This window comes from Lepidochelys kempii, chromosome 13, assembly GCF_965140285.1.
Source record: "Lepidochelys kempii isolate rLepKem1 chromosome 13, rLepKem1.hap1, whole genome shotgun sequence".
Taxonomy (NCBI): Eukaryota; Metazoa; Chordata; order Testudines; family Cheloniidae; genus Lepidochelys; species Lepidochelys kempii.
The window spans coordinates 4,134,201-4,158,915 of NC_136392.1; the positions used below are offsets into that span (position 1 = coordinate 4,134,201).

The 24,715-nt window shown below is 47.9% G+C and overlaps 1 protein-coding gene across 8 annotated transcripts in view; it reads left to right on the top strand.

The window, feature by feature from the left end:
* The window catches only part of RTEL1 (regulator of telomere elongation helicase 1), a 120,027-nt gene that overhangs the window by 63,732 nt on the left and 31,580 nt on the right, over positions 1 to 24,715 (top strand). For 6 of the 8 annotated variants that reach the window (XM_073308887.2, XM_073308894.2, XM_073308886.2 and 3 more), the window contains 7 exons: positions 414 to 491; positions 1,506 to 1,649; positions 10,307 to 10,333; positions 11,296 to 11,411; positions 13,082 to 13,205; positions 14,960 to 15,113; positions 19,834 to 19,988. In XM_073308887.2, coding sequence (XP_073164988.1) covers positions 414 to 491; positions 1,506 to 1,649; positions 10,307 to 10,333; positions 11,296 to 11,411; positions 13,082 to 13,205; positions 14,960 to 15,113; positions 19,834 to 19,988 — 798 coding nt within the window. The remainder of the gene's footprint in view (positions 1 to 413; positions 492 to 1,505; positions 1,650 to 10,306; positions 10,334 to 11,295; positions 11,412 to 13,081; positions 13,206 to 14,959; positions 15,114 to 19,833; positions 19,989 to 24,715) is intronic. The other 2 variants (XM_073308888.2, XM_073308890.2) reach the window with 2 other exon arrangements.

Consider the following 24,715-nt stretch of genomic DNA (forward strand, 5'->3'; position numbering starts at 1 on the left):
CGCTTTCCCCACCTTTTTCTGTTCTACTGAATTCCAGCCTCTTCTCCTTGACAACGATTAGAGTAAATGATAACCTCAAATTGCTTTGTTTTGTTTTCCTCTTTTGCCAATGTGGAGTCATAAGAGTACTGCATAATAAGTTCTTTGTTTTCCCTTCAGAGATAGACATAACATTGTGATGTCACCTATCAGAAGATCTGTGGGATTCTTTGTAATAAGGGGCTTTTGGAAAGCAAATATTTCTAACATCCATAGTTGTACTCCAGTAAGGAAACTAACACTAAGCCTAGTTAACTACATCTTGAATCTTAGTATGTGAGTCAAACTTGTTATGATGTACAAGTTTGTTTGGTGTGTGTGTGTAAAGGAGGTGGTTTTCTCTCTTCCTCTTACCTAACCTGTTTGTCTTGTAGATCATGGATGCATATTATGATAAGATTGTCTGTCCCAAGTCTAGTGGAGCTACTTTCTTGGCAGTATGTCGGGGAAAGGTAATGTAGAACAGAGTTTGTCATTCTTGAGAGCAAGCTGCTTTTTGCATTTGGAAGACTGTAGCTCTTCCAGATACACAAACACACACATTTCTCTTTGCTAAAAGTAGTATCTATAAATAATCACATGTATAAAAAAGCCCTAGTGAAATAAAGGAGCAAATGCAGAATGCATAGTTTTTCCAACTCTATTTTAAGTGCACAGGTCTGTCATTCATGGTTTTACTGGTGATACGTGCATGATCTCAAAGGGGAACAGCTTCATACTTTCCTACATTTTCTTTTGGTTGCTCACAGAAGAGCTGTATTGCTGTATGAGAAGGACTGTATTAGACAAGACTTGACAAATGTTTCTGTCAGCCTAACGTTATAGAGAAACAACTGTCTGAAATGTTGTTCAATTTCAAAAGACAAGCTACAGTTAGTTCAAACCCAGTGCCTGCCCTGGAGCCCTTCTGCCAGTTTTGGTGGTTTTACAGTCATATTTTTCTATTTTTAGAAGTGAATTTGATCCTCTTGAAATGGTTGTATTTGTTTTGAATGTTGAGGGAGGTCTTATTATATTGCATTTTGTTATCCGGTGCCCCAGAAGAGGAGCACACTTTTCGTAAATAGATGTTGTTATTAATGGTCATCCTCTGGTGTATGGACAGTTCAGAAAGTTCAGGCATGAAATGTATAATCAGTAATGGGTGTGCTGGCAACACAACCTGGAAATCAGGAAGATGGTTGAAATGCTTGCTATCTCAGAAACCATAGAAATAGGAGAGAAGCAGAGAAACCTCTCCTTACACCCTTTGGCTGATGTGTTACTTGGTCAAGGCCTGATAGTAGGAAACCACTGGGATTAAAGCCCTGGCAATAAAAGTAAGGAATCCAGTTCAAACTGTTTCCACTACTCTCAAACTACAATTGTTAGATGTGTAATTTAAGGCAGAGAGGCCACAACCCCTGAACTGCTCTGAAATGTCACTTAATTCCCTGTTAGTGATTGAAAACACTGTTCATCTTCAGGCCAGCGAAGGCTTGGACTTTGCAGACATGAACGGACGAGGTGTTGTCATCACTGGGCTTCCATTTCCCCCTCGCATGGAACCAAGAGTCGTTTTAAAGATGCAATTCCTGGATGAAATGAAAAGACAAGGTTCAGGGGCACAGGTAAGATTGGGGAGCTTTTCGCAATTTTTTTTTGCCAGTCCATTGACTCATAGATTCTCTGTCCAGCATATGGCTTTTCTTCCCATCTCTGTGGGGCCACAGTAAGCAAACCTTCTCTATCAAACCATACAAATTTGACATCCCTCTCCCACCCCCCACCTCCTGCTGGGTTGTGCTGAAATTTTAAAATCTTCAAGAGATTGCACGTGTCTGTTTTATTTCAAATGTGTGTGCACCTGGTGCACAGGATGCACACGCACCTGAAGTACAAAGAACATTTGTAACACATCTCAAAGAACAGCAGTGACAGTTCAGGTTAGTAATCGGTTTTTCCATTTCTGATTACTGTGGTGTTTCTTCGAGTGCTTGTTCACGTCAGTTCCAATCAGGTGTGTGCACACTGCATGCACGGTTGTCGGAAAGTTTTTCCCATAGCAGCTTGCATCAGGTCAGCTGTGGAGTCCGCTGGAGTGGTATTTTCATGGCACTCAATATATGACCCTGCTGACATGACCCGACCCCCCTTCAGTTCCCTTAGCTTTCTTCTTCAGTCTGTAGTTCAGTCTAGGTTTTAGTTAGTAGTTCATTTTAATTTCCCGTACATAGTGTATATAATAGTTTGGGTTAGTGTGCAGGGTTCTCCCCTATCCCTTACCTTCCCTTGGCTCTGGGGCAGGCCTTGGGGCCAAGGGCTTAAACCTTGCAGGAAGCCCATGACAATGGGTGACCCCCGGGACACATGCCTGAAGTGTCTGGGGGAAGAACACCAAACAGACAGGTGCAAAATCTGCAGGTCTTTCCGCACTAGGACAAAGAAAGAGCGGGATTTCTGGCTGAAACAACTTCTGATGGAGTCCGCTCTCTGTCCGCAGCTCGCCACAGAGCGCCGGGATCTGACACTAACCATGTCGGTGCGGAGTGCCCCAGCCTCAGTGCGTGACACGGCACTGAGGAAAGACTCTGACTCGAGACCCTCGGCACCGGTGGTCCCCGGCACCAGAAGTGGCGCAGTCAGCCAGGCACCGCTCGCACTCACAAGTGTCGCACAGGTGGCACAAGAAGATGGACAGGGGTTGTTGCCCAGTGCTGAAGGTAGCGCCAGGCGGAAGAGCAGTGCATCACACAAAGGAGCACGCAGCACCCATGTACCAGGAGTCAGTGCCGCTGACTTCTGTTCCCCAGAGGGGACCGTTGAGTCCAGTGCCCAGCGACTCTCGGGACAGACAGTGTCAGGTGGAGGAGTTGGAGTCTCCCTCCATCCCAGTCACTTTTGAAGCCACTAGGGACTAACTTGAAGGGGAAAGGAGTCCAGGAGAGCTGGCTGTATTTCAAGGAATCCCTGTTGAGGTTACAGGGACAAACCATCCCAATGAGTCGAAAGAATAGTAAATATGGCAGGCGACCAGCTTGGCTTAATGGTGAAATCCTAGCGGATCTTAAACATAAAAAAGAAGCTTACAAGAAGTGGAAGGTTGGACATATGACCAGGGAAGAGTATAAAAATATTGCTCAGGCATGTAGGAATGATATCAGGAGGGCCAAATCGCACCTGGAGCTGCAGCTAGCCAGAGATGTCAAGAGTAACAAGAAGGGTTTCTTCAGGTATGTTGGCAACAAGAAGAAAGTCAAGGAATGTGTGGGCCCCTTACTGAATGAGGGAGGCAACCTAGTGACAGAGGATGTGGAAAAAGCTAATGTACTCAATGCTTTTTTTGCCTCTGTTTTCACTAACAAGGTCAGCTCCCAGACTGCTGCGCTGGGCATCACAAAATGGGGAAGAGATGGCCAGCCCTCTGTGGAGATAGAGGTGGTTAGGAACTATTTAGAAAAGCTGGACGTGCACAAGTCCATGGGGCCGGACGAGTTGCATCCGAGAGTGCTGAAGGAATTGGCGGCTGTGATTGCAGAGCCATTGGCCATTATCTTTGAAAACTCGTGGCGAACGGGGGAAGTCCCGGATGACTGGAAAAAGGCTAATGTAGTGCCAATCTTTAAAAAAGGGAAGAAGGAGGATCCTGGGAACTACAGGCCAGTCAGCCTCACCTCAGTCCCTGGAAAAATCATGGAGCAGGTCCTCAAAGAATCAATCCTGAAGCACTTGCATGAGAGGAAAGTGATCAGGAACAGCCAGCATGGATTCACCAAGGGAAGGTCATGCCTGACTAATCTAATCGCCTTTTATGATGAGATTACTGGTTCTGTGGATGAAGGGAAAGCAGTGGATGTATTGTTTCTTGACTTTAGCAAAGCTTTTGACACGGTCTCCCACAGTATTCTTGTCAGCAAGTTAAGGAAGTATGGGCTGGATGAATGCACTATAAGGTGGGTAGAAAGCTGGCTAGATTGTCGGGCTCAACGGGTAGTGATCAATGGCTCCATGTCTAGTTGGCAGCCGGTATCAAGTGGAGTGCCCCAAGGGTCGGTCCTGGGGCCGGTTTTGTTCAATATCTTCATAAATGATCTGGAGGATGGTGTGGATTGCACTCTCAGCAAATTTGCAGATGATACTAAACTGGGAGGAGTGGTAGATACGCTGGAGGGGAGGGATAGGATACAGAAGGACCTAGACAAATTGGAGGATTGGGCCAAAAGAAATCTGATGAGGTTCAATAAGGATAAGTGCAGGGTCCTGCACTTAAGATGGAAGAATCCAATGCACCGCTACAGACTAGGGACTGAATGGCTAGGCAGCAGTTCTGCGGAAAAGGACTTAGGGGTGACAGTGGACGAGAAGCTGGATATGAGTCAGCAGTGTGCCCTTGTTGCCAAGAAGGCCAATGGCATTTTGGGATGTATAAGTAGGGGCATAGCGAGCAGATCGAGGGACGTGATCGTTCCCCTCTATTCGACATTGGTGAGGCCTCATCTGGAGTACTGTGTCCAGTTTTGGGCCCCAACCTACAAGAAGGATGTGAAAAAATTGGAAAGCGTCCAGCAGAGGGCAACAAAAATGATTAGGGGTCTAGATCACATGACTTATGAGGAGAGGCTGAGGGAGCTGGGATTGTTTAGCCTGCAGAAGAGAAGAATGAGGGGGGATTTGATAGCTGCTTTCAACTACCTGAAAGGGGGTTCCAAAGAGGATGGCTCTAGACTGTTCTCAATGGTAGCAGATGACAGAACGAGGAGTAATGGTCTCAAGTTGCAGTGGGGGAGGTTTAGATTGGATATTAGGAAAAACTTTTTCACTAAGAGGGTGGTGAAACACTGGAATGCGTTACCTAGGGAGGTGGTAGAATCTCCTTCCTTAGAGGTTTTTAAGGTCAGGCTTGACAAAGCCCTGGCTGGGATGATTTAACTGGGAATTGGTCCTGCTTTGAGCAGGGGGTTGGACTAGATGACCTTCTGGGGTCCCTTCCAACCCTGATATTCTATGATTCTATGACCTAATAGCAATGACGGCCCCTCAACTTCTGGCTATCAGGGACAAGCCTCTATGGCACCGCATCTGGCACCATCTAGAGGCAAGCTAGCCATGATGTGGCTATCAGGGACAAGCCTCTATGGCACCGCATCTGGCACCATCTAGAGGCAAGCTAGCCATGATGCGGCAATCACCTTCTGTGACATGGCACCGTTCACCTCGGCACTGCTCGGGTTCACCATCGTTGAGGCACCATTCCCCAGCTCAGGACCCCATGCATGGGTCCCCGGCACTGGCGGAGCAGCACCGTTCCTCTGCTCAGCACCGCTCGACGCCGCTGTGGTTGTGATGATCTAGATCAGTGTTGTCTGACTCGGATGGGGACTCCTTTTATTCATGCTGCACCAGGCACAGGTCGAATCGGCACAGAAGTGAGGCACCAGCAGCATGGCCTCCACATTGGCAGCCGCAGCCTCAGTGACCATTCTGGACTCCCTGGGCTTAGCACCAGGCCCAGGGCTCATTTTCCTGTGGCTCTTGCTTGGTAGTTTCTGAAAACCAAGCACCACAGCCATATAAAAATTGCCCGGCATCTCAGGGATCGGAATGGACGCCAGGACAGGACCCACAGTCCATCCAGGACGTCGTCGAAGTAGCCACAGTGACAGCCGGACAGACTACTGCTGCCGCAACTACATTCAGCGCAGAGCCCACAGGCGCTGACCAGAGGGACGCTAGAGAGCTGAATGATCAGGAGAACCCAGTACTGCCTCTAGCCTCCTCATCCTCATCCCCAGATGAGGCGATTGCGGGGACTTCGGCCTTGGGACATCCCCTGATAGATCACCGTGCACACCAGGACCTCTTGCACAGAATCGCTTGCAACAAGGGATTGCAGGCGGAAGAGGTTATCTAACCAGAGGACCCCATGGTCGGTAGCCTGATGCCAGAGGGTTCCTCCAGGATAGTTCTGCCCCTGATGAAAACTATACAGAGCCATATCAAAACGCTGTGGCGACCCTGGCATTGATCCCGCCTATGGCGAGGGGCATGGAGTGCAAGTACTTTGTCCCATCCAAGGGATATGGGTACTTGTTCTCACACCGCAGCCCTCCTCCCTAGTAGTGACTGCGGTCAATGAGAAGGAGAGGCAGGGCCAACAAGGACCGACTCCAAAATCCAAGGAGTGTAAAAGATGAGACCTTTTTGGTAGGAAGGTCTACTCAACGGGGGCCCTGCAGCAGAGGATAGCTAATCAACAAGCTATCCTCAACAGATAAACTTCAACTTGTGGGCCTCCATGTTGAAGTTTAAGGAACCTACTTTATCAGACTCCAGAACTGAATTCATGGCCATTATTGACAAAGGGAGTGTGGTGGCACGAACCTTCCTTTATGCGGCGGACTCTCCCCCACACACCTTCTCATCAGGTTTAGCCATGAGAAGGGGTTCATGGCTGCAGGCACCTGGGCTGCCCTCTGCAGTGCAGCAAACCCTTCAGGACCTGCTGTTTGAGGGCACAGGATTATTCTCAGAGAAGACAGACTCCAAGCTGCACAGCCTGAAGGATTCCTGGGTGACCATGAAGTTCCTGGGTATGCATACTCCTGCTACCCAGCGTAAATACTTCAAACCACAGCCTCAACAGCAGTGTTCCTACCCTCCCCAAAGACAGGACTTCTATAGAAGGAGGGGTAAGAATGGCAGGCACAGACTGTTACACCTCCCCATCAGGGCCAGGGCCCAGCCAAATCTTCGTCCGGCTCAAACCAGGCCTTTTGAAGGGATGCCTGGGGATGGCGTACCCACCGCTACACCGGATCCTTCCCAGTGCTTCCTGAATCAGCTATCCCACTTCTACGGTGCCTGGTCCCAAATAAAATTAGACTGCTGGGTCCTTCTCATGGTAGAGGTGAGATATTCTCTCCAATTCTGCTCCTCCCCTCCCTCCCATCCCACTTCCCTGTCCCTCTTCAGGGACCCTTCTCATGAGCAATTCCTTATCCAGGAGGTGCAGTCGCTCCTCGACATGGGGGCAGTGGACGAGGTTCCTCTGGAGCTAAGGGGCAGGGGATTCTACTCCTGTTATTTCCTAATCCCCAAAGCAAATGGGGGTCTCAGACCCATTTTAGACCTGCAAGGACTCAACCAGTTCTTGGTCAAGCTGAAGCTCCACATGGACTCCCTGAGCACGATCATCCCCTCCTTGGATCCGGGAGACTGGTACACCGCTCTCGACATGAAGGACACGTATTTTCACATATCCATTCGGCCTGTTCACAGACCATTTCTGCCATTTGTGGTCAACCACAAACATTATCAGTTCACGGTCGTCCCATTCCGCCTATTGACAGCCTCCCAGGTCTCCACCATATCACTGATCACAGCCTTTCTTCGCAGGAGGCAGGTTCAGGTATATCCCCACTTTGATGACTGGCTGTTACGGGGGCGTTCCAGGGAGCAGGTGGAGTCTCAAGTCTGACTAGTCAGAGCTACTGTCGAGAGGCTGGGACTCCTCCTCAACGTGAACAAGTCAACCTTGTCACCGACCCAAAGAATAGAATTCATCGGGGTGGTGCTGGACTCGGTACAAGCAAGGGCAATCCTCTGAGGCCTGATTCCAAGTGATGACAGACATCCAAAGCCTCAGGCGATACCCCACCACGACAGCAAGGGGATGCATGAGTCTCCTTGGCAGCCTGAACTTGCGTGGTCAGACATGCCAGTCTGAGGCTCAGACCACTCCAAGCGTGGCTCACTTCAACCTGTCACCCAACACTAGACAGCCTAGTCTCAGTGGTGTCAGTGCCAGATCACGTACTCAAGTCCGTCTGTCTGTGGCTTGACCCTCGGACAGTCTGCAAAGGAGTTCCCTTCAACAGTCCACAGCCCTCTCGGTCTCTAGTAACGGATGAGTCAGCTCTGGGTTGGTGCGCTCACCTGGGAGATCTCCAAACACAGGATCTATGGTCGCAGGACAAGCTCTCACTCCCTATCAGTATCAAGGAACTCAGAGCAGTGCGGCCAGCCTGCCACACCTTCCTGTCCCAACTACAAGGTCCAGTGCGTGGCAGCGATGACTGTTAACACCACTGCCATGTTCTACATCAACAGACAGGGTGGACCTTGTTCCTCCCCGCTATGCTGGGAAGCCCTCCAGCTATGGGAGTTCTGCAAAGCCCACTGCATTCACTTGGAGGTGTCCTATCTCCCGGAGTGCAGAACAAACTATCGGATCACCTCAGCAGATCGTTCCGCCACCACGAGTGATCCATCCATTCGGATGTCATGCATTCCATCTTCCAAAGATGGGGGTTTCCCCAGGTTGCTCTGTTGGCCACCCAGAGCAACAGAAAGTGCCCAACGTTCTACTCCTTCCAGAAGCACAGCCCGGGTTCCATCTTGGAAGCGTTCCTGCTACCCTGGGGAGAATGCCTCATGTATGCCTTTCCATCGGGTTCCACTTGTGCACAAGGTTCTGTCAAGATCCCCAGAGACAAGGCGAAGGTAATCCTCCTGGCCCCAGCGTGGCCCTGCCAACACTGGTACACCACACTTCTGCAGCTGTCAGTGGACACCCCAATCGTGTTACCACTTTACCCTGATCTGATCACACAGGACCCATGGTTGCCTTCTCCACCCAGACCTCCAGTCCCTCCATCTCACAACTTGGAAGCTTCATGGTTAAACCCAATGGCGCTCTGGTGCTCGGAATCTGTAAGGAAGGTTTTTCTCGGCAGCAGAAAACCATCTACCAGGGCCACTTACCTAGCTAAATGGAAAAGGTTCACTTGCTGGTGTGCCCAGCATCGCACACCTCCACTCCAGACACCTATACCACTTGTCCTGGAGTACCTCTTATACCTGAAACACCAGGGCCTGACAGGATCATCCATCAGGGTGCACCTCGCTGCTATCTCTGCCTTCCACCCAGGAGACTTTGGGTGTTCCATGTTCGCCAACCCCGTGGTTGGGCGTTTCCTCAAGGGCCTGGAAAGATTATATCCACAGGCTCGACAACCTGTCTCTGCATGGGACCTTCATCTGGCCTTCTCAAGACTAATGGAGGCCCCTTTCTAACGGCTGGTGACTTGTTCCCTTTTATATTTGTCATCGAAGGTGGCATTCCTGGTTGCCATTACATCAGCTAGGAGGGTGTCCAAGTTAAAAGCACTAACCTCCGATCCACCCTACATGGTCTTCCACAAGGACAAGGTTCAACTCAAGCCTCACCCAGCCTTCCTTCCCAAGGTGGTGTCCCAATTTCATAGTAGCCAAGACATTTTTCTACCAGTCTTTTATCCCAAATCTCATACTGGTATGAGAGCAGAGGCTTCACTCACTGGGTGTCTGGCGTGCACTAGCATTCTACATCGAGCACACTAAGCCTTTTAGGAAATCAAACCAATTATTTGTGGCAGTGGCAGACCAGATGAAAGGGCTCCTGATCTCTTCCCAAGGCATTTCTTCCTGGATCACAGACTGCATCCACACATGCTACGAACTGGCTCAGGTCCCAGCCCTGGCTATTACGGCACACTCCACAAGGGTGCAAGCCTTGTCAGCTGCTTTCCTGGCCCAGATCCCCATTCAGGAGATCTGCAGAGCTGCAACCTGGTCATTGGTGGATACGTTTACCACTCACTATGCTATCGCCCAGCATGCCAGAGATGATGCAGCATTTGGCAGAGCGGTGCTCCAGTTAACAATTCCTTAGCTCTGACCCCATCTCCAGGGGAGAGCTTGGGAGTCACCTGATTGGAATCGAGGTGAACAAGCACTCAAAGAAAAAACGGTTACTCACATTCTCGTAACTGTTCTTCAAGATGTGGTGTTCACGTCCATTCCAGTGCCCACCCTCCTTACCCTCTGCTGGAGTAGCCAGCAAGAAGGAACTGAAGGGTGGTCGGGTCGGCAGGGTCGTATATTGAGTGCTACTCCGGGGGCTCCACAGCTGACCCGACGAGAGCTGTTAAGGGAAAAACTTTCCAACGACATGCACGTGGCGTGCACACACCTGATGGGAATGGACATGAACAACACATCTTGAAGAACAACAGTTCCAAGAAGGTGAGCAATCCTTAGTTATAATCAAACACAGGCCATACATTTTTTGAACACAGTTGCAGTCAAAATAGCTTGAATGCATGGTAACCATTTATCTTTCAAAGGGAATATTTGGCCCGAAAGGAAATTGGTCAGGATGTATAAACCATGGGTGTAGTGGGCTCTGTTTGGCAGCCTTTCAGGTTTGAGTACAAATACTATGTAATTTTTCTTTATCATCTTGCAGGGAAGCTGTTGGCTATTTAATAACATGGTAAGTGCATTGTAGGGCCAGGGCTATAAGCCCTAGTTCGGTGGCTAAACAGCAGAATTATTTATTAATAATTAGGTCAGGGTTCCATAGCAATTAGTAGTGCCTCAGTTTAGTTGGAAGTGATTGCTTTAGCAGAGTCTTGCACTTGACTCTCACCTTTTAGAGATACATTTATAGCATGTATTGGAGACTGAGACAAGTAGCCCCTGCATTGAGAATACATTTTACTTACAGTAACTCCTCACTTAACGTCATCCCAGTTAGTGTTGTTACATCGCTGATCTATTGGGGAACATGCTCCTTTAAAGTTGTGCAATGTTTGCTTATAACATTGTTTTGCGGGTGGGGGCTCAGAACTAGGGTGGGCTGGCAGCCTCCCTACTAGTTCCTCTCCGCTACCACCCTCCAGTGCCTCCCACCTGCGAGCCCTGTGGATCAGCGCCTTCCCTCTCCCAAACGCAGCGAAGCAGCTGTTTCGCCACATTCAGGAGGTTCGGGAGGGAGAGGAGCAAGGACACGGCTCGCAGCCTCCCCACTCCCTCCCCGCTTCTCCTGAATGTGGCAAAACAGTTGTTTCACCATGTTCAGGAGGAGTGGGGAGGCGCTGATCCGCGGGGCCCGTGAACAAGCAGGAGGCGCTGGGGAGTGTGTGGAGGGGAGCTGATGGGGGGCTACCAGCCCACCCTGGTTCCAGGCCCCCACCTGCTAGCTCCAACAGGCTGCTCTTCCAGAGAATCCCACAAGTAGTGGACAAAGTACTGTACTAGCAGGCAACGAAAAAAATCCCTGGAACCTAACCTCCCCTATTTACATTAATTCTTATGGGGAAATTGGATTCTCTTAACATGGTTTCGCTTAAAGTCACATTTTTCAAGAACATATCTACAACATTAAACGAGGAGTTACTGTATTTGACTAGCCTGATCCTCTCTCTCTCTCTCCCCCCCCACCCCCCTTTTTAGTATTTATCCGGGCGTGAGTGGTATCGGCAGCAGGCTTCCCGGGCTGTGAACCAGGCCATCGGCAGGGTTATCAGACATCGCCAGGACTATGGTGCCATTTTCCTTTGTGACCACAGGTGAATTCTTCTGTTGAGTAGGATGGACTATAAACGATGTATGTGCCAACATTCCTGTATCCAACACACTCAACTGTATGTACTGTGTGTATAAGTGCATTAGTATGACTAGTTGAAGACTACAGGTCATTAGTGATCATCAGCAAGCTAGGTATCATTCTCCCTAATAAGTGAAAATAACATACATGTTCATCCTCTGTTCTCCTTTCCCAAAAGCTTCTTTCTCCCTATTCCCTCCATGAGGCTGTTAGTAGTAGTAGCAGATGCAGAATAAGCTGTCAGTGATTATTTGTGGGTGTGTGTAGGTATATATCTTTTTTTATACATCTTTTTTTTAACCCTTTTCATGCCGGGAGTTAGAACTTCCTGAAATGCTAATACAAGTTATGTGAATACAGGAGTTCCAGTCCTGCTCTACACTAATTCTGAGAAGAGAGTGAATGGTAATTGCAGTTTTTAAGGGAGGTGCAGGAAGAAGTTGCATATTGCCAGAAAATCTAAAAACGATCTCACTTGTATTTCTAAACGGAATCATGTTTCTGGGAAATGAGTGAATTCCTGCCACTGCCGTGAACCATGTCAGCTTGAGTAGGAGTTTTGTTTGACTGTTCTGCAAGGTGTGTTGGTAGCTATGTTTGAACCTTCTGAGCATGCCGCCTTGTTTCTTAAGGGTGAGACTGAATCACCACTTTGTATTTTGCATGCTTCCAATTTCGGTTTCTGAAGAAGAAAGCTAGTTATTTCCATTTTGCCATAATGTTTTGTTTCTCAGGCCTTTCATCTGGTCTCTGCAATACGTGCAGCTTCTTCCTTTTGTTTATTTCTGACTTAGCCCCCAGAAACTGCTGGGTACAATAAAGTTTCATTCAAAAATAAACTATCTCAAGATTGGTATTAATGATTATGGGTAGATGACCCAGAGAACTAATAGTCTAGAACAGGGGTTCTCAAACTGGGGGTTGTGACCCCTCAGGGGGTTGAGGTTATTACGCGGGGGGGTTGCAAGGTGTCAGCCTCCACCCCCAAACCCCGCTTCACCTCCAACATTTATAATAGAATTAAACATAAAAAAGGTGATTTTAATTTATAAGGAGGGTTGCACTCAAAGGCTTGCTGTGTAAAAGGGGTCACCAATACAGAAGTTTGAGAACCACTGGTTTAGAATGAGCCTTTCATTTCTGGACATCTGGGTATGAATCCTGGTCTGTGTTCACAAGTGGAAATAAATGTGGTGGTTTCAGCCCAATCCCTAATGAGCATTTTTCTACCTTATGCAGCTGCCAGTCAGTTTTGGATAGCATGATATAACTGGTACCTAGCAGGAATGCTGCAGTTCAGTACAGAGCTGTAATGATAGACACAAGCACCCTGGCTCCAGCAAACTCTTGCTCTCCTGGGGACAAAGATCAATCCCAGGTTTTTTTGTGTTCTTACCCAGCTGCTTGTTTTTACTGTTCCTGCTTAGCTTGGCATTCCCAGGAGTAGGGGGATAGTCATACTATGAAATTTAATTTGTAATGTTGAGGACAGTGTCTGCGTATGCTCTTAAGACTTCAGTCACATCCCTGTTCTAGCTCCTCAGGTGAGATGTTCAAAGCTGCCTTCTGCTGAGAGATTAATTTAGTGGAGCTGTTTGAAGGATTTTTCTCCCATTTTCCAATTCTCCACAGGTTCGTGAACAATGATGTAAGATCCCAGCTGCCCTCCTGGGTCCGCCCTTATGTCAAGGTTTACAACAACTTCGGGCATGCAGTCAGAGAGGTCTCCCAGTTCTTCCGTATTGCTCAAAAAATCGTAGGTATCGTGAAACAAAGAAGGAGTTTTTGTCCAAGGGTGTCAGGGACTAAGCACACTCAGCCGTAGGAGGGTTGGGCAGAGGATCTCATCATTCTTAAGTGATCTCCTTTACTCAGGATTCTGAGGGTCAGCCCTCCCAGGGAAGGGCAGGGTATGTGTCACCAAGCTACAGGGCCTTCTGGGTTAGATTTCAAAGGAAAAAACTCTTCTCTTGTCTTCCTCTCATCCAGACTGCCCCTACACACAAGTTGCTTTGGTCTGGTATATAAAATGAGGGAGTGAAACTGAAGACTCCCCTCGTCACCCACATGGAGAGGACACAAGTTTGGAAAAATTGATCAGACTCTCAAATTATTTAGGTCCCAGCTGGCTGGTATGTAAAACAAGAAGCAGCAGCGGTTAATAGCACAGGCCAGAAATCATCCTATCATTTGCCCTTTTGGTACTAGGACATCTTTAAGACTTTGGCTTCTGCCTTGGCAATAAGGAGCTCTTTGATTCATTAGTACAATACACAAAAAGAAAAAGGGTACTTGTGGCACCTTAGAGACTAACAAATTTATTTGAGCATAAGCTTTCATAAGCTACAGCTCACTTCGTCAGATGCATGCAGTGGAAAATATAGTGGGGAGATTTTATATACACAGAGAACATGAAACAATGGGTGTTACCATACACACTGTAACAAGAGTGATCAGGTAAGGTGAGCTATTACCAGCAGGAGAGGGGAAAAAAAAACTGTTTGTAGTGATAATCAAGGTGGGCCATTTCCAGCAGTTGACAAGAATGTGTGAGGAACAGTGGGGCGGGGAGAATAAACGTGGGGAAATAGTTTTACCTTGTGTAATGACACATCCACTCCCAGTCTTTATTCAATCCTAATTTAATGGTGTCCAGTTTGCAAATTAATTCCAATTCAGCAGTCTCTCGTTGGAGTCTGTTTTTTTGTTGAAGAATTGTGACTTTTAGGTCTGTAATTGAGTGACCAGAGAGATTGAAGTGTTCTCCGACTGGTTTTTGAATGTTATAATTCTTGATGTCTGATTTGTGTCCATTTATTCTTTTACGTAGAGACTGTCCCGTTTGGCCAGTGTACATGGCAGAGGGGCATTGCTGGATGTACCACAAGTACTCTTTTTTTTTTTTCTTTTTGCGGATACAGACTAACACGGCTGCTACTCTGAAACCTGTCCTAGTACAATACAGTTTGCATGGTATAGTGAGGCACGGCTGATAGACAAAGGGATTTTGAAGTTGAGGGCTAAGTGTAAGATGGTGCCTTCAAAAGAATACACAGTAAAGGTGGCAGGGTACTTTGTGTAAGTATTTGTATGTGAGAGGTGTGAGCCTGAAATTGAGCTTAGAATTCTCATGCATTTAGGGGGGGTTCAAAAGAGAACTATCTCATTGTAAAGAGGAGCCAAAGAATAGTGCATCTGAATCAGAAGGGGCTGCACTGCAGAGAGAACATCAAGATTTTGTGTGATGCTTCCCACTCTGACATCCCTTTAGAGTTGCATTATTCCTCTGTTCCACCTACGTGTTTCTATGCTGAACCTCCCCATCTCTGCTTAATCTGCCCATGCTAATTTCTAATTATTCAGTCGCATCTCAGGTGCATATGTGTTCAGACCTCTCAAAATCCAGTTTATCTTCAGCTTTGCTCTTGGGTTCTTTCAATGAAATACGTTGAGCCTTTGAAGTGGAACGGTAGTGTTTGCCTAGTGTAACATTTTCCAGTCTTTGTGCAGATGCCCCCGCCCCCACCCCCAACACGGAGCTCCTGCTCTAGCACCATATGTGAAGGGGACCCGACATCATCCACATCATCTGGGCAGCCCCTGTCTCGGACAAAAGCAAAGAATTTAGATGACCATGTTCCTAGTTTGAAGAGGAAGCGAATGGGTAAGTCTGGGTGTTTACATTTCTAAATTGTTTACAATTGTGTCTTCCTTGTATTATAGGAAAACACATAAACTGAACTTTTTTTTTTTAATCCAAAGATTCTGGGCCAAGCCAGAGGTGGAGCAGGGAGACTAGGAAATGTAGAGGGGCAAGAATCCAGGAGGGGTTAAACAGAGGAGGGCCAAGAATCAAAGGATATAGACTAACAGAAGGGGTCTGGGGAAATACATGGGGGAATGGAAAGACTGGAAGGAAGAGACTGATAGGTATGGAGTGGGGACCTGAAGGTGGTTGGGTACCAAAGCGCATGAGATGACAGCAGACTGGGGATGCATGGAAAGGGGGCAGCATATGGGGGTAGAGAGAGGAGGCGACCAGACAGACAGGAAAGAGTCTTTTATTTGCATTTAAAAACTCGAAACATCTCAAATTTTCTAGCTTTACAACTCAGCTTTCACTGTGAATAAACACATGCCATCCCCCGCTCCATTGGTACAGGTGCCTGAGTGTTTCTTTTAAGGGTTCTAAATTGGAATTGACAAAAATGAAAAACTATCTGGCCACTGAGATGTCCAGGTGGAGGGAATGTCAAATAGTTACCCCACCTGAAATATTTTGGTATTTTTCCTCCTTGATGAACAGCCTTGAATATCTGAGGCTTCAACAGGTTGAATTTCATCATGGATTTATTTGATATGGCTTGAATTCTGACCAAGGCTAACTATTCTGGAAGGTGAGATAGCCTACTGCTTAGAATAGGCAACAAGAAGTCAGAAGGCTTGGCTTCTGATCCTGACACTGCCACTGACTTGCCATCTGAAACCCTGCCTCCATTTTTCCATCTTCAAAATGGGGGTGATAATTCTTGTTCACCTTTGTAAAGTATTTGAAATCCTCCTAATAAAGATGCTAAATGCTGTTAACTACATACCTCATCTCCCATTCTGTTCAATACTAGTCTCCTGTACATTGTGATAGCGCCGAAAACAAAATGAGGGCATTGACATCAAATGAACCAGTGACCTAAAAAATTGAGCTTAACTGATGTCAAAGGTAAAATGTTTTTCATGCCAAAGAAACTAGAACAGACCATTCTGTTGTGGACTACTTGCTGTTCCTGAATTTGACAATGTTTCATTGCACAGTAAATATGGTCTCCAAGCCAGATGGTGTTCTTAAAAATTATTCTTGCTTTCCTGATACTTTCTGATTAGAGAGACAAGATGGGTGAGGTAATATCTTTTATTGGACCAACTTCTGTTGGAGGGAGACAGACAGCCTTTTGAGATTACACAGAGCTCTTCCTCAAGCCACTGTGTAATCTCAAAAGTTCATCGCTCTCACAGACGATGGTCCAGTAAAAGATATTACCTCACCCATCTTGTTTTTCTAATATATTGGGACCAGCATAGCTACAGCAACTCTGCATACAACTTTGTCTGATTGTTACTCAGATTGTTTTGCCAGAAGTAAAAATATTTAGCTACTCTACTTAGTAACTGACACACAAAGGTAGGTAGTCTCACAAACTAAAGAGAAATAGGTGATTTTGTGTGTGTGGGGAGAATGCCTTTTTAGAAGCATCAAACTGATGTTGCCAGAACCTGGAACTGTAGGGTTAAAGTATCTACAGACAGACACAACTGGGCCCTAAAGGATGAGAATATGTTTCATGGACAGGAAGCTTGAATAAATGGCAATAAGATGTCAGTTTGGTACATGTAATTACAAGCACTTTGTAAGCTCAATCAGTGAGGTGATTGTCTAGTATAGTAATTTACGTGGCTAATAGTAGCTAATAGTCTCACTTTAACAAGTAAAAAAAAAAAGTCTTCTGTAACACCATAGAAAATGTTTGTGTTAATATTAATCTTGTGCCAAGTCAAAAGTTAATTACTCAGACTTCACTCCAGGAATTGGTCTCTGAGGGCAATTCAGAGACCCACAATGTTTAAACACAAATAACTTCGGTAGTAAGAGTGGCAGTAAGATTTCTGAAGATCACTCAGTGTAAAGTGTTGTGAGCTTAAATATGATTTTATTCAAGCTTTCCCTGAAATAGAAGTCCATCCTTTAAATACAGAAGTCAGAATTACAAAGGTTGTGACAAAGTTCCTCCTCTGTCTTGGTGGGTCCTGCGCTTATTGGCGGATTTGCTTACCTCAGAGGTTCATGGCAGCCCTCAGTTTGGCCACTTTCGTGGATCAAGTCTGCCGTTCACTCAGTTAGCCTCATCACTGGCCAGCATGGGGAAAAGGAAGAAGAACGATCCCCGCAGTCTCCACTGATCCACCTAGTGGATCGGGGAACAGGCCAGAAACCTTCCCCTCTGGTGGAACCCACAGCCCAGGTCAGCTCCTCTGGTATCAAGTAGGGAGTTGGGGGGAACCCGGGCCCACCCTCTACTCCGGGTTCCAGCCCAGGGCCCTGTGGATTGTAGCTGTCTACAGTGGCTCCTGTAACAGCTGCGTGACAGCTACAACTCCCTGGGCTACTTCCCCATGGCCTCCTCCCAACACCTTCTTTATTCTTACCACAGGACCTTCCTTCTGATGTCTGATAATGCTTGTACTTCTCAGTCTTCCAGTAGTACGCCTTTTCACTCTCAGCTTCTTGCGCCCAGCTCCTCACATGCGCACCACAAACTGAAGTGAGCTCCTTTTTAAACCCAGGTGTCCTGATTAACCTGCCTGTCTTAATTGATTCTAGCAGCTTCTTGATTGGCTGCAGATGTTCTAATCAGCCTGTCTGCCTTAATTGTTTCCAGAAAGTTCCTGATTGTTCTGGAACCTTCCCTGTTACCTTACCCAGGGGAAAGGGACCTACTTAACCTGGGGCTAATATATCTGCCTTCTATCGCTCTCCTTTAGCCATCTGGCCTGACCCTATCACAAGATATAAAGTCCCCAAGTTGGAACAGATCAGCTAAACTGACTTTTGTTGACTCAGCTGTTCAGTGCAGTTCTACTGCAAGTGAGACAAAGGATGAGAGATACCAGCACACACTACTGGGTTGCCCCAGAGGGTTAGAAGGGATGTTTGGTAGGAAATCCTGTAGAATCCATCAGAGTTATTGGAAACATTGGCATGTCGCCAGGCATGTAAGAGGAGGGGGTGGTATGTCAATTTCTTCTTGGCGTATGTGTCAGCGTTGATCCCACTGTAGGGTCCAGATACGTTTTGACCAGCAGACTGTCAGAGCTGCACAGGGGTCCTACTGAGCTGCCTCTTGTTCTATAGAAGGGCAGTGTGACTGCCACCTGCTTCACTTCCTTCTTACTGCCCATGGCAGCGAGATGGAAATCAGTGAGTGTCTGACCCATTAGTTCTGAAGTCAGGCAAAATTCTTTCTGGTTCTGCTGAAAATCTTCAGAATCACTTCTCATCTTCTGTTTCAACCACTGTGGACTGATGACTATATTAGAACTGAACACTTCTTCTCAGACACACCTTACAGACTCCCTTTCCAACCCTCCCCTATCCCCACGTCAGCCCCACCGTACAGTGTTTCTATAGCGATGAATTCAAAATCTGCAGGCTTCTAACCCTGTCCATCCTGCGATGGACTAATTCCCCTTAAAGACAGGCACAGTAGATGTCATTTTCTGCTTGGGAGAATCTCATGTTCTGAGCAGGTGCTCAGTATACTTAGCCTGGACACCGCACAAGTCATGAGATGTGAGGTTGAAACTCCACCTTCTGGGCCCAGACTACAGATCCAGAGGCAACAAGCTACTGAACAAACAAGCATCATTTAGCACCCCATCAAGCAGACAGGTGACAAAGACTACCAAGGAGAATATACCACCGAGAAAAGGCCCGTCACCGACATCGGCACCAGCACCAAAGTTGACCTCTGCTTTGATGACAAAGCTGGCAACAACATCTCAGACACTGAAGTTGAGCATTGGAAGTGGCCACTCTGAGTACCGGAGCAGAAGCTTAAAGCCCTCCCACACAGCGTCCTCCCACACAGACAGGCACAGCAGGACATCTGGGGATAAGCCCTCCAAGACCCTCACAGTATCGAGGGATGGAGAGAAAGATCAGATTCTCCTGACAACGATGGTCGTACCGTTGGTGTCAATCCTGTCCTTGTGGGATGACGCTCAGGCTGAACCAGGCCTATTGTCAGTGGTGAGCTATCCACTGGCATGGACTCCAGTACTGAAAGTGGCTTATATGTCAGCATCAACCCTGACGGAGTTATGCTCCTCACCATCACCGGGGCCATACATCAAGCAAGCAATTGAACATCAAGGCACATTTCACCAGAGCACAGGCAGCAGCATCTGCCTGCTTGAGGAATGTGCTAGTCTCTGAGTTCTGCAAGGCAACTGTGTAGAGCAACTCACTAACTTTTCTGGTTCTTTGAAATTCCAAGGAGTTCACTTTGGATCCCATGACCTGCCCTTCATCCCTACTTTTCAGGTTCCTCTGCAACACAGGCTTTGAATTGCAAGGGAACTCAGGGAGGATTGCAGCTGCCCCATGTTTTATGCCTTCATATGACAGCACAAGGAGGCAGAGTTCCCATATATAGCTCCAATGGACATCACTTGTCTCTCTCTGTCTCTCTCTCTGAGAGAGAGTCAGTCTTGTGCATGTAAGGCATGTGCTCACCTATTGCAGGATCCACCCTGACTGTCTGCATCTTGGAAAACCACAGTTACTGCAGGGTAAATAACAGGTCTGTTTACATTCTGTCTTGATGTTGTAGGGCTGCTGGGGGATGGAGCAACCAGCCTGTGTGTGGAGTACGATCAAGAGCTGATCTCATCAAGGAAGCAGCCCCTTGGGCTCCTGGATGCATTGGAGCACAATGAGAAGAGCAGTGAAGGGACAGAAGATGACTGCTTGCCAGGAGAGGAAAAGGTAATGGTGATCGCATACAGAAGAGCTGTATGTAGGTTTGTATGAACTATTGGTCCTAAAATTAAATGTTTGGTTGACAATTTATGGGTGCCGGATCCAAATCCTTTCAAAAAAATACCTTGTAATTCATCACCATTAACAAGTAAGGTCTAGAGATGCGCTTGAGTAATAGCTTCTTTTTGGAGAAGGACACCCTGCCACGTTCTAGTATGTGACCTACACATTCACATTGGTGCTAATAATGAACTTATCACTGCTATAGGTGAGACACAGACTGCCAGAAGTTAGCATTCTACTTTTAGGCCTGAGGAGTCCTCAAAAAGAGGTTGCTGTATATGCAGAACCTCATGGTGGACATTCACTGTAGTTGTTTGAATGTGAATATGTATTACAGGAAAACTGGAACTCCTTTTGAATTTTTATCTGCATGTGGAGCAGCATTCAAATGGGAAATGGACTCTTTGGCTCTCAGAGCCCACACTGCACAGATAGAAGTACCTTATCACTGAGCCACAGGAGCCCTGCAATGCCATTGCACAGTAGGGTTAGGAAGCATCTTCTATGCTACTGCTTTTCCTTAGGCCTCTTCTAGAGAGAGAATAGTCTCTAACTGGGAGGTCTAAGTGAAGTACATTTCTGATCAGGCTGGTTTCCTCCCGCTATTCCAGAAATGAAATTTTTGCAATTAGTGATGCAGTTTTGTTGGAGTAGCCTGGTTTCCTGTCTCAATATGGCCCCTGACTCCATTACATGCAGGAATAGTTTTACTGTTCCTGCTAATCAGTTTTCTTTAACACAGAGATGTCTCTTATGAAAATATTGCTTTCAGGGCTATTTCTTGTGCATAGAGCTGTTCAGTATGGGGTGCCATTTGCCAGTCAAGGGAATAAGCACCCCTTCACCTGAACCCATTTGATTAATTAAATCAAATGAATTAAAAAGCCATATGGTCGTTGTGTTTATCCTGCTCAAACTCGCACAGCTTTGAGCATCTCTAGGCAATGACAACTGCAGTTATGAAAGAGAAGAACATCAATGGGCAGTTCTTAAACCCAACATATCTTGAGGGTATTTTTATCTTCTAAATTTAAATCTAAAAACCAACTATGAACAAAGATCTAGGTGAATGACAAAGTAAGTATTCAGGAATCATATACGAGCAGGCAGGATTGTATTCGTACCCTGCTGAATATGCAGATATATTCTTTGAGTGCTTGCTCATGTCGATTCCATTGTAGGAGTGCATGCGCCCATGTGTGCAGTCGTCGGAGATTTTTGCCTTAGCGGTATCCATAAGGCCAGTTGTCGTCCCCTTGAGTGCTGCGCTCATGCACTGGTATATCAGGCGCTGCTGGCCCTACAGCCTCTCAGTTCCTTCTTACCGCCTATGGTGGTCAGTCAGGACACCTTTCCTTGCTCATCAAGGACTTGTGGTTTTCTTACCATGGACTTTTTGCCTTTAGGCTTTCTGCATACTTATTTTTAGTGTTAAGTACCTGTTTATTGCAGTAGTTAGTGTTACTAGTTAGGTCCCAGTGGGGTTTTAAGCCCTGTGAATCCTGTAAGAGGCCTGTGCCTGTTAGTGACTCCCCACGGTAGCTGTCTCAAGTGCCTGGGGGAAGTGCACGTTAAAGAGAGGTACTGAATTTGTAAAAACTTTCGGCCTCGCACGCAAAATGAGAGAGACGTCGGGCTCAGAGCCCTCCTTATGGAGTCTTCCCAGGGTCTGAGCTCTCCCGCCATGAGTCTCCCAGCACCTCGGCATTGGTAGCCGGGGCCCACTTGTCACTGCTGTGCGTTGCTGGTGCCAAAGAAGAGGGCTAAGAAGCATGGCTCCGTGGCACCAACAAAAAGGGGCCAGTTAGCAGAAAGCAAAGAGCCTGCCTCGAGTTACCTGCCTACCACAGAGCCCCGCAGTTGGCCCTCTCCTGTCCGGGCCGTCAGCCCGCTGAAAGGTCCTCCTCCGACTCCTGCAAGCGGGACTGGACTGACTCCCCTGCCGGCACTGATGCCTTCAAGAGCCCTGGCTTCAAAGAAGCACAGCTCTCCACCTGTGCTACCAGTGCCACAGGCTTCGGCTAAGGCTCCCCAAGAGGGCAAGCCAGTTGACAAGGCTCCCTAGGGAGTGGTGGAGTGCCGCCGATTCCTTGAGATGATGGTGCGCTCTCCTCCTCCATACCGCCAGGCACCAGTGCCATCGCTGAGATCGGTGGATACTTATTGTTGGTCACCGGCTCCGTGGTCACGGTCGCTGTCATCTCGATTCAGCTTGCCGAGAGGGAGGCGCTAGTCCAGCTATTATCGGTGCTGATTGCCTTCCCAAAGGTCGTCATCCCAACACCGATCCCAGTCTCCGACACAGTGGGAACAATCTTCTTCACATCTCCGATCTCCTCGGTATGGGACCCGCTCACCACACTGTCTGTATTGGTCCCTTCGGGCAGGGCGCCGGTCTCCTGTGTCAGTGGTCTCTAGGCAGACCCAGGCCTCAACAGCCCCACCGTGGTCTCCAGAAGGGGGGGTTCTCTGGAACCGAGGGCCTCTTCAGCCTGTCACCTAGATCTCAGCGGTGAGATTGGGTGTCCGAGCTGGCCGCAGTGGCAGAGGAGTAATAGCAGTCTGTGCAGTGGCCTGCTCAGTGGCAAAGTTGGAATGCCTAGGGGATCCTGGTCATGGCAATGCCCCCAGGCACGGTACTGGAGGCACACCTGGTTGCCAAGTCTCAGGATGCTGTGCCTACCCGCAAGCCGGCCTCCCCGGTGGAGGAGGAGGAACAGGTCTCCACCGAGACAGTCCTCCTCATCCTCCCCCGACGAGGCGGTCGCTGGCTCCTCCAGTGCCAGCCTGCCTGATGACTTTAAGGACCACCATGCCTTACTCCAGCGGGTGGCCAACCACCTGGGCCTACAAGTGGAGGAGATGGCTGAACAGCAAGACACTATTCAGTGTCCTGTTAGCCTTGACCCCTACCTGTATTGCACTACCAGTGCATGAAGGGATCCTCAAAGTTGCCAAAGCCATTTGGCAGATGCCCTCCTCCAGCCCTCTCACCTCAAAATGAGCTGAGAAAAAGTACTTTGTCCCTGCCAAAAGTTTTGCATATCTTTATACCCGCCCTCGTCACGGCTCACTGATGGTTTCCATGGCCAATGAGAAGGAGAAGCAGGGGCACTCCAGTTCTACCCCAAAAAATAAGGAGGCAAGCGGCTGGACTTGTTTGGAAGAAAAGATTTCTTCCACTGCAAGTCTATAGTTTCGGGTGGCAAACCACCAGGCCCTCCTGGACCACTATAATTTCAATTTATGGGACACTCTCCATAAATTTAAGGAGTCCTTCCTGCAAGATCAGGCCCAGGAATTCATCACCCTGGTGCAGGAGGGCACCTCAGTGGCCTGCTGCACCTGCAGATGCGGTGGCCTTGGCAGCCAGGGTGGTGTCATCCGCAGTGGTGATGAGGCGCAGCTCCTGGCTTCAAACCGCTGGGCTTTCCCAGGAGATGCAGACCTCCATTCAGGACCTTCCTTTTGATGGGAGCGGTCTGTTTTCCGATCAAACGGATGCGAGGCTGCACGGGATGAAGGACACCAAAGCCACCCTCTGTTCGCTGGGCATCCACACACCACAGTCTGCATGTAAGCTGTTCCAGCTGTCCCCGACACCAAGGTCGTGGCAACCTCATTCCGGACCTGTCAGGAGAAGGGACAGGGACGCTACATTTGGTCATTGCTGCCTTTCTGCCTCCTACTTACCTGCACATCCTAGCCAGGCTAAACGTTTGGCAGGGCAGAAGCGCCCATTTTGATGGCACGATTGAGAGCGACGTCCCAGCCAATTCCTCGGATCCGCTGCTGCCTTTCCTCAACCTCCTTTTTCCCTACCTCTCAGCCTGGTTGCGGGTTACGTTGGAGCGTTGGGTCCTGGACATAATAGCTATACCCTGCAATTTTTGCCCCTTCTTTCCCCGCTCCCCCCCCTTCCCCATCCCTCTTCAGGGACCCTTCTGACGAGCAACTCCTCATTCAGGAGGTTGACAGTCTTCTGCGTCTGGGGGCTATGGAGGAGGTTCCTTGGAACATGAAAGGAAAGGGGTTTTACTCCTGGTACTTCCTAATCCCAAAAGTGAAATGGGGCCTCAGACCCATTCTGGATCTGCGCCGTCTCAACAAGTCTCTCAAGAAGTTAGTTTCGCATGGTCTCCCTGACCTCCGTCATCCCTTCCCTGGATCCAGGAAACTGGTACGCCGCTCTTGACTTGAAAGATGGTTATTTCCATATTTCTATATTTCCAAGGCACAGGCACGTCTTCTGTTTTATGATAGGAGGGCGCCATTTCCAGTTCACGGTGCTACCCTTTGGTCTCTCTTCGGCTCCGCGGGTGTTCATGAAGTGCATGGCGCTGGTGGCCGCTTACCTCAGGCATCCCCATATCTACTCTAGCGACACAATCATAGGACCCAGCCACACCATCAGGGGCTCATTCACCTGCACATCTACTAATGTGATATATGCCATCATGTGCCAGCAATGCCCCTCTGCCCTGTACATTGGCCAAACCGGACAGTCTCTACTCAGAAGGATAAATGGACACAAATCGGACATCAGGAATGGTAGCATACAAAAGCCAGTAGGAGATCACTTCAGTCTCCCTGGATGTTCAATAACAGATTTAAAAGTAGCCATTCTTCAACCAAAAAAACTTCAAAAACAGACTTAAAAGAGAAACTGC